Here is an 11,777-nt window from a genome sequence, read left to right as displayed (position 1 = left end):
AATGCTGCTTTCCTTCCTTATATGAAGTCCAGAGGAGCTCAGCAGGATTCGGACCCTAAATCCAGTTGCATTGCTCTCAGGACCAGTTGAGCTGTGTCTGGGGTCTGAGCGAGCAGAAGTGTAGACCCCCCCCCGCAGCTCCAGTCTGGGGCTAGATTCCCATGCAGTGCAGCTGTGTGGATTTGCTGGGCTTTTCTGAGCCTAAGCTTGTTTAGCCAGGACAGATTGTTTTCAGTGCATGGCCGTGTCTGTGTGTGCAAGCCCGGGAACCCTCTCGTCGGTTCACACCTACCAAATGATTTCCGTCATAAAGCACGATTTCCCCAGTCGTCGTGCTGCCAGGGTACGCCAAGTAGGAGTTGGAATGGTTGATAGAAAGTGCACATAAACCTAGCAAGCCAAAGAAAACACAGCTGAGGACACGGACGGGTACAGGGCAAGCACAGGAACAAGAGAAGGGGTCTGACCGGCTGGAGACGCTCTGGAAGTGTGAAGTGGCATCATTTCCAAGGACGGGCAACCGGCCACTCGCTGCATGGAAAACCCACAGGAAACTTCTGGCCTCTGCCGACACCTACTGGCACGTGGGGATACGGCTCTGCCTTGGAAAGAAGCTCGTCCCTTTAAATGCGTCTGAGTTCCCCCTGCCTAGACCCTTGCACAGCCTGCACACTAGCCCTGGGGTGTGCTGCAAGCCACGATGGCGTTTATGTTCCCACGCCACCATATGGTACAGGAGCATTATCCCCGTTTTCCAGAGGGGAATGAAGGCACAGGGTAGATTAAGTGACTTGCCACAGGTTATGCAGAGAGGTGGTGGCAGAACTGGGAAGGGACCCCAAAGCTCTCGAGTCCTGGTCCAGTGCCCTGGACGGTCCTTCCCACCATCCTCTAAGTATCACACATTGTATTTTCTCTTCAGGGCTCCTTTGATACTGTCGTCAGGGCTTGCACAAAGCAACCCACAGGCCGAGCCAGCCTATCTCCATCAGTATTTCACGTGCCAACTTCTGGCGGTATCTGGCTAAAAAGGAGGGGAATCTGGGTGCTTGTTAATTGGGAAGGAGGCTTTCAGTGTTATCTATCTTACTTACACAGCCCTCACTATTGCAGCTCCTGCGCTACCCAGTCTGTAATGCTTTTGTTCTGCCAGCACCCCAATGAGACAGGGCAGTACTTCCCCAGCTTATGAGTGACGACCTGATGCCCTTCCTGCAACCGCTGCTATTACAACTTGCAGGCACCGTGACCCTGTCAGCACCGGGATTTCCCAGGCAGCCTGGACGAAGAGCACAGTGTGGAAGGTGTCACGTCCGGCCGAGCTGTGGGGCCGAAGGCTATCACCACTCCTGATAGACTTTGTGCTTGGCTCCCCAAACGTGTGTCAGTGTGTGACATGGTCCATCATGCTCTGCTCCCCAAACACAAACTGCCTAGGCACACATCATCATGCCAGGATGCTGCCTTGGCAAGTGCCCAGCCAAAGCTGTTGTTTTAGACCACCCTGGGGTGCCACAAGATCCTTGTAAGGGTGCTGCAGGGTGCCGTGCAACAGCAGCACTTAGGTGTGCAAACATGGCTCACAAGATAAACCCAGGGATGTCCAGGTTTCCAGTGTCCAAACTATCCTGCCTTGCCTGGGTTCTTTGCAACACAAGAATTGCTCAGTTATTTTTCGACAGTCGAAAAACAGGGGAAAGCGAAGAGCTGGCATTTTCTGAGGGCAGCTGTGAGTCTAACACGGATGAGAAGTGCTGTTCTAGATCCTTGCGTAGAAAGAACGAAAGACCCTCAGCGGGGAAGGGGAACCGCAGCAGCATCCCGGCGCCTAAGAGACCACTCCTCAGACTAGGGCGTTTGCACGGTGCCGCTGATCGTGCTGTGCTAGGCTATGATCTGCCAGCCTTGGGGAACTGCATTTAAAAACAACGCAGAGCAGCAGATAAACCCTGACCTGGCTGAGATGGGAGGGAACTGCAGAGAAGAGCTGAAAAGGGAAGAGGCTTCTCCAGATGAAGGCCTTGCCCTCCGCCTTCCCTATTTACAGACAGAGAACAGACAGTGAAGCCGTTACCTTGAAACTCTGGGGCTAGAGAAGGTGCAAGCAAGTCTAAGCCAGCTGCAATTGGAGTCAGCAGTGTCCTGCAAGGAGCCTGTCTGGGAGACTCAAACAGGAAACCAAGCCGGGAAAAAATAAGAATATGAACGCCCTGAGCTGACCTCAAAGATGCACAAAGGAAGGGATTGCAGAGGACATGCATGGATCAGCAATTCTCCAAGGGTGTGGGGTAGGCTTATCTCAGAGTGCTGCGTGGTGGAGGGCTCCCAGGCCATGCAGACATGGGCCCAGTTCCCGGTGCTGGATGCAAAGGTGGCTGGCTGCATGCCACCCCAAGGACTGCTGGCAGACTGGGGGCTGCCTGGACCAGCAACCGTCTGCCAGAGCTGCGGAGACAGGGGAGACTAGGTTTGCCTTGGACTGGACATCATCTGGAAGATCATCCGGTGGTGTCATCTCATACGAGGAGAGCCTATGAGTGGGTCCTAGACACTCAGAGAGGGCAAACTAAGGCAGCAGCAAGGCCCAATGCCAGATTAGCTAAGTTCCACTGCCCCCAAAACGGAGACGAGGGAAACAGCAGCAAGCGGCTCAGTTTCGAGACACAAAGCAACAAGGCCCTTCTGGCCCACAGAGCCTGTTGGGCAGAAGGGTCCAGGGAGAGGCACAGCAATGCGTCCACCTAATTCAACACACCACCACCATCCTATAGCAGAGCGGCAGGCACTGTCCTGAGGACACAGTTATGCGTCCTGTAGCCAGTGTGAACCTGGGCTTGTGTGTTGTCGATTGAGGAGCCTCCATCCTGCCTGAGACCAGCCTTGCCGTATGCCTTTGAAGCACTTAACAGGGGTCTTTCTTTCATCTCCCGTGGCTGTAGCACAGGGCTGGGCTTCCTTCTGTCCCTCCGAGCGGTTTGCAAATCTCCGTGGGCAGCTCCCTCCCAGAGGAGCACTATGCAACCTATCTCCTGCCAGGGACCTGCCAGCAACACTTATCAGCTCACCCACTTGGGGTGTTTCACAACTGCCCCACGCTGAGGAAGTTGCTGTCAAACCCTTGCCGAAAGGGCCATGCAGCCTTCCTGGAAAGGCACCATGTGCAACCAGGGCAGGAAATGCGTTTGTGCCAACCCCGGCTCATGGCAGGGGGGGTGTTATGAAGGGTGCTTGCCCACTCCTGCTGGAACAGCTCTACCTGGCTTGCACTAGGTTGCACGACCCCTCTGGGCACCTCAGCTTACTGCCATCAGCATCGCGGGCCGTGGCTTTAGAAGCGAAGTTATCACATCATATTATGATCCTTAAGAGCAGCCTCAAGCCTGGCAGCTTGCATCCTCTGTATGGGGATCATTCAGTGACATTTGAAGCATTAGTGTTTAATCCGCAGCACAGGGCCATCTGTCCAGGGGTTGAAGTAGGGCAATATGGATGCCCGGAGCTACGTCTCTTGGAAGCTGAGGAGCCCAACATTTGTTCCAGGTGGGGAACCGTGTCTGTGACTACAGCAAAAGGTGCCCCGGGGGATGCTGCAACCTGCTGCCGTGTGTCGTGGATCCTGGCCCAAATGCCCAGCACTGCCCTCCTGTTGCAGCAACAGCTCGTGGTCTAGCAGGAGAGCTGGAGTCACCCAAGGAATGAGAGCTTTTAAAGCCCCAGGCCCTCCCTTGAGGTCGGTCCCCAAGATATACCATGGCCCAATCTCCACAGGACCTCCTCCAACAGCTGCTGCTTAGACACGTGCTGAACTAGCACAGTGGTTCTCACCCTTTTTAAACTCAAGACACTCCCTCCTCAAAGTGCCAGCTCTTGGCTTTCGCTCATTTTTTGACTGCAGAAAAATAACAGAGCAACTCTTCTCTTGCAAAGAGACCACAACGGGACAGAACGGCTTTGACACTCCGGATTTCTACTGGAAGTCTCTGGGTTTCTCTTGTGAATCGTGTAGGCGTTTGCACACCTAACAGTGCAAACACTGCATGGCACTCTGCAGCACCCTTAAAAGGATCTTGCAGTGCCCGTGTTTCACAGCACTCAAGTTGAAAATCACTGAACTGGTGCTTTCCCTGGCCATGCTGACTGTCCCCTGTCCCCTGCACAGCATACTAATCAGCAGGCTGCCCCTGGCAGGCCCCCGACAAGGGAGCATCTGCCTCGCTAATCAGCTGAGAGCCTCTCTTAGGACCTGCGCTGGTCTAGAGAGAATCCAGGGCACTGTCTGAGCACAGGTCTGGTATTGGGTGTCAAGCTGCCAAGACGCTGTGGAGGTGCAGAGCTGTCTTGCTGACTTACCCTGCCTGCAATCAAGAAGGTGGGTCTCATTTGCACAGGCTGAGGACATCTCTGAAGCAAGACGCTGAGAAAGAAGGGCAGGAAGTCCTGAATGGGGAAATGCTAATCTGCCTACCTAGGAGGTAGCCAGTGCATGTGGTTAAGCTGCTGTGGTTCTGCCCCCAAACTGTGCTGCTTGAGCTAAGAGTGAAGGCAAGCTCTGGGGTAGGGTGCGAGCTCTCCATTACACATGGCCCGAATTAGGATGGCATGAGGTGGGGGCAGGGGTAGTAAGGATGAATGCAGCTATGGGGGAAATGGGAAGTGGGTGCTCAGGATACAGCACTGCCTGTCAGGGGTCGGGGCAGTCTGAATCCTGGGGTCCAAGCACCCGGACACCATGCACCCTGGGGGCTGCAGGGCTCAGCTCACACCCTTATGCTCAGGGAGGGGAAGTCCCTCCTCTTCCCATAACTACGGTGTCGAGGTCAGTCAGAGCCAACAGGTTTGGGAATTTCAAGGCAGACTCGCTCCCTTGTATTGTGAAAACCCAGGGAGGGGGCTGCATGCAGTTACAGCATCCAGAAAGCAGGAGCGAAGCACCATGCTGCTGCCTGCCCTGAGCCCACCCGGCTGTTATGGGCACCTGGGGAGTCAAGGGTGGCCACGTCACTCCCTTGCACACCACTGGCTACAGAAGCCGGCCCGTCTTAGTCACGCGGCATGGATCAACGTGGGCAGACCTGTAGCTTCAACTCTTGAATGGGAGGAGGAGTCAGTGGAACAGCATTTTTACATGCTGGCTTGGCCCTTCAATTAAACAGTTTCCTTGCAACTTGATGCAGTCATAATATAGCCACTCAACTGTGTAATCCCAGCAGATACTGGGCCAAGGTCAGGCCACTGGTGACATTTCCTACCTTCCTTGCACTTCTGGAGTCTCGCTGCTAGCATAAACAGTGGGTTGTCTCGGCTGCTCGCGGTAAGGCTCTGATCTCTGCTGCTGTCTGCAGAATGCCTGGCCAGTTGTTTTTTCTCTCTTTGATCCAGGCTCATTGGCTTACCTGTTGCATTTGGAGGTGTATCTAGGATAGTCTTCAAAAGCTTCATGTCCTTAATGTTATGAATATAAATAGACTCCTCCAGGCAAACGATCAGCCTCTGCAAAAACCCAGCAGACAGAACCACAGCTAGTTAACCTGGCTGTCACACACGCATACATACATCATGGACGTATCAGCAGGCACCAGCTGCATTCGTCGTTCTCAGCAGAGTTTGCTCACTGAAGCCCTGGCAATCAGGAAGCCACCGGGCATCTGGTAAACTCCCATGTGGAAAAGCAACGTGATGCTCTTGCTTCCGATTATTTTGTGGCCGAGAAGCCCTGCACTTTGCCCTACACAGGGCTGCCACATTGGCCTTACTTTGGAAATTAGATGAAACATCTCCGTCCCTCTTGCATTCTCCTGCAAAGAGCCAATGCAACAGATTACATGAAGAGATGCAAGGCAGGTGAATGCTAAGGCTTATTTGGCCCACAACTGCAATGCCTTGATACCCAACAGTTTCAGCTCCGACTAGCACCTCTGCTTTTCATTTTAACATTTTCTCATTGTGGTTTCCTGAGTAACAAGCCAGTCCCCACAGGACACTTGCCAGAACATTGCCTGGGATAGCATGAAAGCACCTAAGTGATGGGGCTTCCAGTACTCTCCACTCCAGGGCCTAAGGGACCAGCTTAGTGAAACAAAAGCCTCCCACCCTTTTATTTCTCACTTGGCCTCTGTGGCATGAATCTATCTTTTGCTTCCTCCTCTGGAGGCATGGATGACTCGGGGGGACTGCGCAAAGAGACTGCATTCAAGTGAGGGATGGGAGACATCCGTGTAGCAGCATGGATGTTTTTCTCAGTGGAGACAGTGGGTGTGAAAGGGACTGTGTGCTCCCCTTCATTCACCTCTGCAGTGCCGACTGCCGAGGCAAGGGCTGCTAAACTAAGGGAAGGAAACAGGAAAATAACACACAAAACTGCACTGAGCGTTCCTACAACGTTAACATTAAGGCACCACTTCCCCGGGCGCTCGCGTGGTACCTCACAGCAGCGAGAGCTGTATTCTCCTTGCGTTGCTGCCAGCGTACTTTGTGCTGATGCTAACAAGAGAACAAGCTCTGGACCTCATTGACAGCATGCACAGTTCCCGTTGAGGTGGTGGAAGTGGCACCTTTGAAAACCTGGGAGTGGAAGGTGAGGCCAGAACATACGTGCCTGAAGCCGAGGCATGCAGGATCCACACTTGGGAAGCTTCCGCCCTGCTAGAAATCAGACCACTTATTTAAAGTGTAAATCTGGATTCTAGCTACTTAGTTTAGCCACCTGCCACTTGAAAACCTCCACCTTAGCACATGACTGCAGGCTTGACTACTGCCACTTGAAATCCAGCCCTTTGCATAAGGGGCATTTCTATTCCTGCTAACCACAGCATCCAAGGCTTTGTTTCAGAGAGCCACCACGGACCTCCGAGGAGGCTGAAACGTAGCATAATTTCAGTGGTGCTTTCTGGAGTCGCAGCTGTCAGCTGCAGAACCAAGACTGTCAAACTAATATTTACTCAGCAGATTTCCTTCAAAGGTCTCACAAGGCTTTGCAGAATTCAGCACCGCAATGGCATTAACCTGGAAGGCCAGGACGCTAATATGCATTCAGATGTGAGATGGAGAGTCATGGGAGGCATGCTGCAGAGGAGAAATTCCTTGTCCCAAGAGAAGAAAGATGCGGGGAGGGAACAGGCAGGAGGGAGATGGTAGATGAGTGTTGGGAACAGACAGCTGAAAGGAGAGAAGATTGACATGGCTGACTGAACAAGTCTGCAGGGAGTTTCAAAGCCTAGCTCTCCATTTCCCTTCTCCCCCCACCCTGTGCAGTGCTTTACAGAATAAACCTGATCATACGAGAACCACAGTGTGTACCCTTGGTTGTACCCTCATTTTACACCGGCGGGAGAGACTGCACCAGCGCAGAGCAATGCAAACTTAATCCGAGAAGGATCGAGCTTCTGAAATGGCTGGGACCTAGCAAAGACATCTTTATTTCTTGTTTAACAAGATGGGGCCAGCACTCCAGATCTGCTATCACACGTTAAATGGTCTGGATCATTTCTCTTGCTTACTGCTCCATAGAATTTGTTATATGATCTGAATTAGGGACAGCAAATTAGTCATCTTCACCTACCTCCCTATTCCTCAGTGTGTAGGTATGCGAAAGAAAAGCAGTCATAGAATAGATCAAAAGGCTTCAGCAGTAGGACTTGAGCTCAGCAAACCCAAGGAAAACACAAGGAGGTCACATTAAAATATCAGTGCTGCTTCTCGTGAGTCAAAGCGCAACCCTCCCTCCCATCCCCAGCTGAACAGAAACATCTAGGTTTCCACCATATGCAAGTAATAATGCGGCTGGGTACAGAGTTTCCATGACTGAGTAGCAGGCAAAGGGGATTTGCAAGTTTGCATAACAATGATTTTCCACTGGCAAATTAAATCAAAGAGCAGATCTCTTCTCTTTCTGCTAATTCTTCCATACTGGCTCAGATACCAGGGTAAACCAAGTTTTGTCATTGGGAGCCCTGCATGCATGCTGCTGGCTGAAGTCGGTGTCACGCTTCGGGGAGAGCTGATGTGCAATAAATTTGTGTGTACAGTGGCAGGTGTGAGAAGGTATGTGCTAGTAAGAGCACTCTTGCCCCATATGTCAAGTGCCCTTTGGTGCTTTCAGGTGCCTTCTTTTCCTATTCCAGGCCGATTGGACGCCACCTGCTCCCCTGCGGGCTGGACTATTATAATTTTTGCATGACTTTGAATACAGAATAGCATTAAAGGCCCAGGTCTTACCATGTGTGTTTTCCAAGTGTTGTGCGTACTTAACAGGATGGAGCAATGCAGCTGCCTCCTCAGGCTGCTGCCTGACGCCTAACATAATCTATCACCTGGTTTTTATCTGGCTCCCTGCCAGCGCTTTGCAGTCTGTAATGTACTTTTCCTCTGAAGTGCTCTGATCACCTCTGCATAGATAGGGGACCCAGGCAGAGAGACTATTTGCCTCCCACAGGAATCGCAAAGGGCTTCTTGAGCCCCAAGCTAGTGACCCCACCACACCAGCTGTGGCATCCTCCATGGAGTGGCACAGTGCCCAGGGGCGTTCGTGCCACCACCGTGAGCACAGGTCTTCCAGAACTGCTGAACTGAAATTTCCAACATACCAATCTGCAATCCAGAGAAGTCGTGAACTGCCATTGCTTTAAGTTATCACTATAAGGTTTGTTTCAAGGAAAAGTTCAGTTTAGGACAAATTTCATGGCAGTACATCCCATGGTCCAGGGAGCTTACAATCAAACAAAGCTTTGCTGGAAGCTCAAGGCAGAGCTTGTCTACTGGAGAGCCTGACTGCCGGTCTCACTCCTGCTAACCTCGGAGCGGTTAATTAGACAGTTGGGCAGGCTATTTCTGTAGTGCAATATACTCCCTATTCCCTACGACCTATATCTGAAGGAAGATTACGTGGAGGGACACGGGAGAAAGACTGGAAATCCTAAACGAGCAGATTGCTGCTAAGGGATGCTGTTCAAAGCACTTCCCAGCACCGCTCGGCCCGAGTTACACCTTGCGACTCTGATCCTGCACGGATGCGGATGAGGAGTCATTCCACAGAAGTCCATGGAGTGAGAATGGTGTAAAACCAGCCGGGAAGGGAGAACCAGGCTTGCTGCCTATTAAGGTCTGAGTGAACAAGGCCCCACCCTTTACCTGCCGGTTCAGCCGGATGGACAGGATGCTGCTGGAATAGCTATAATTGCAGATCTCCGTCCCTTTCTTGAAGTGATAGACATTCATTTGCTGCGGCTTGGCTTGACTAACCACCACCACCAGGCTGCTGGAGAAGAGGCGCTCCACGATGTAAACATCTGGGGTTTCATCTGGGCACCAAGAGAGAGAGAGAGAAAGGGATGCTGTCAGCGTGGCAGCTTGGTCTTGGGGTTTCCCTTTAAGAGAGAAGTCCCTTGTGCCTTGGTCCGGTGCTGAGTCACGGGAGTCTGTTTGCACGATGGATAATGTCAGCTAGGCCAAAGCAGGAAGGGGTTAGTGGTTTCTCTTCTGAAGGCAGGATACGTAAATCAGCCCCATCCTGCAGCGCCTGTCACGAGTCTAGCCTGGCAGTTGTCCCTCCAGCTGCGGTGAATCAGGAGGAACAGGATAATGGGAAGGAGACCTACCTTGGGGGTGCACGACCTAATCGGAGGATGCGTGTCCTTGATGGTCAGGGTGCTACAGCTGGCTTAGGGCAGGGACAGAGCGGGGACAAGCAGGAACACAGCGACTGGGACTTCCCAGGGTAAGGAACAGGCTGTGCCAGGTCAGCCGTGACCTCTGAGTACAGACTCTCTGGCTGCCAAGGACCCCGGTTTCCCCAAGGAAACGGAAGTCCTACACGTTCACTAGATAAAGGCTTCTCCCCCTTCCTTGGACCAAAATGCTTGGCTTTGCCCTCTGTAGCTGGAGGGCTCCAGTCAACCCTTCTGACCACTGCAGATAAGGTCTAGGCCAGGAAGCATCCGGCCAGCACGTGCTATGCATCCCTCTCGCTGTCACAAACCAGTTCCAACACACCAGATGCAAGGGAAACGCTCTGGATAGCCGAAACCAGTCCGTGCCCCTGGAGCTGGGGGAGTCCGTGGTTCTGGCCTGCACGGCGTTTGCTGTACTGCGAGACCCAACTCCACCGTAACCCGTTGGGGTTAGCACATGTCCCGCGCCCACCAGACTGGCTGGCCGCACAGCATCATTGCACATAGGCTCTTAGTTTGCTTCTAAAAGCTTCTAGGGCTTTTTAAAACTTAGCTATGGATCCAAACCGTGAGGCAGGTCAGGACGCCCTGGACTAAACTGCAGTGGGGTCCCCCATGGCTCGGTTCTCGGGCCCGCGCTGTTCAACATCTTCATCAGCGACTTGGACGAGGGGGTAAAAAGCACCCTGTTCAAATTCACAGACGACACTAAGATGTGGGGGGAAGTGGGCACGCTGAAGGGAGGGACAGGCTGCAATCGGACCTCAACAGGTCACAGGGGTGAGCGGATGAGAACAGGATGGGGTTCAACAAGGATCTCGGGGTCATTATAGACTCCAAGATGACCATGGGCCAACAGTGTGGGGATGCAGTCAGGAAGGCCAACCATACCTTGTCATGCATCCACAGATGCATCTCAAGCAGGTACAAGGAGGTGATCCTCCCCCTCTATGTGACACTGTTCAGGCCACAGTTGGAGTACTGCATCCAGTTCTGGGGACCGCACTTCAGGAGGGATGTGGACAACATGGAGAGGGTCCAGGGAAGGGTCACTTGCATGAACCGGGGGCAGCAGGACAGGCCCTACGAGGAAAGGCTGAGGGACCTGAATCTGTTCATCCTCCACAAGAGAAGGCTGAGGGGGGATCTAGTGGCCTGTTACGAACTGGTCAGGGGGGAGCAGCAGGCATTGGGGGAGTCCCTGTTCCCCCGAGCACTCCCAGGAGTGACAAGAAATACCGGTCACAAGCTGGCAGAGGGTAGATTCAGGCTAGACATGAGGCGGCGCTACATCACTGTTAGGGCGGCTAGGACCTGGAACCAACTTCCAGGAGAAGTGGTGCTGGCTCCTACCCTGGGGGTCTTTAAGAGGAGGTTAGATGAACACCTTGCCGGGGTCGTTTGACCCCAGTACTCTTCCCTGCCATGGCAGGGGTCGGACTTGATGATCTGCTTCCGACCCGACCAACTATGAAACTATGCATCCCAACACGAACCGTGCGCGCCTAGGTCGAGGTGCGAGCGCTCTTCAGCACGCTCGGCTAATAAAAGCACACGCCAGGCAGTCCAGCGTTGCAGCAGAGATAAAGGTCGTTGCAAACGGGCGCTCGAAGGGAAGCCAGCTAGCTGTGCAACACGCACTGGTGTCATTTCGGTGGGATTCGAATCTCACGTCCAAATTGCACCAAAACCGATGTAAACGTTGCGTTCACACCTCCTCGGTGTTTGAGGCTCAGCCTAGCCGAGCGGTAACGCAACCCCGGTGTCCCTGCCGCTGCTAAGAAACAAGACTCACTGCTCTCGTGGACCTGGTCCAGCTGCTCCACGGAGTTCAGGGAGAAAAGCCGGTAGCCGGTGTCGGTGCCGATCGCCAGGGAGCTGTGCAGGAGAGACCGCGCACGGGTGAGTCGCGAACCGGGACTGCACCAGGTCAACCCACGGGTGTTCCCCGAGCCGCGGCAGCGCGCAGGCCAAGCACCGGCCCGTCCTCCCAAAGCAAGGGCAAGTCGCCCCCGGCCCGGCAGCGCCCATCGCGGCTGCAAACGCGAGCGGCCCCCGCTTACGTGCAGTCCTGGTTGTAGGAGAAGCAGCGCAGCGCCTCGGGCCCCGCCG

The 11,777-nt window shown here is 53.5% G+C and overlaps 1 protein-coding gene across 3 annotated transcripts in view; it reads right to left on the bottom strand.

Moving 5' to 3' along the window:
* The window catches only part of WIPI1 (WD repeat domain, phosphoinositide interacting 1), a 25,370-nt gene extending 13,599 nt beyond the window's left edge, over positions 1–11,771 (bottom strand). Inside the window, exons 1-5 of one of the 3 annotated variants that reach the window (XM_025196256.1) lie at positions 11,729–11,771; positions 11,461–11,543; positions 9,127–9,296; positions 5,250–5,490; positions 293–390 (exon numbers count right to left, since the gene is read on the bottom strand). In XM_025196256.1, coding sequence (XP_025052041.1) covers positions 293–390; positions 5,250–5,490; positions 9,127–9,213 — 426 coding nt within the window. In that variant the 5' untranslated portion in view covers positions 9,214–9,296; positions 11,461–11,543; positions 11,729–11,771. Of the gene's footprint in view, positions 1–292; positions 391–5,249; positions 5,491–9,126; positions 9,297–11,460; positions 11,544–11,728 lie in introns of those variants that run through there. The other 2 variants (XM_006017388.3, XM_025196255.1) reach the window with 2 other exon arrangements.
* Positions 11,772–11,777: the final 6 nt, after the last annotated feature.

The sequence above is a fragment of the Alligator sinensis genome, unplaced genomic scaffold (assembly GCF_000455745.1).
Source record: "Alligator sinensis unplaced genomic scaffold, ASM45574v1 scaffold282_2, whole genome shotgun sequence".
NCBI lineage: Eukaryota > Metazoa > Chordata > Crocodylia > Alligatoridae > Alligator > Alligator sinensis.
The sequence above is the reverse complement of the archived record's forward strand: the minus strand, read 5'-3'. Positions and strand labels throughout refer to the sequence as shown.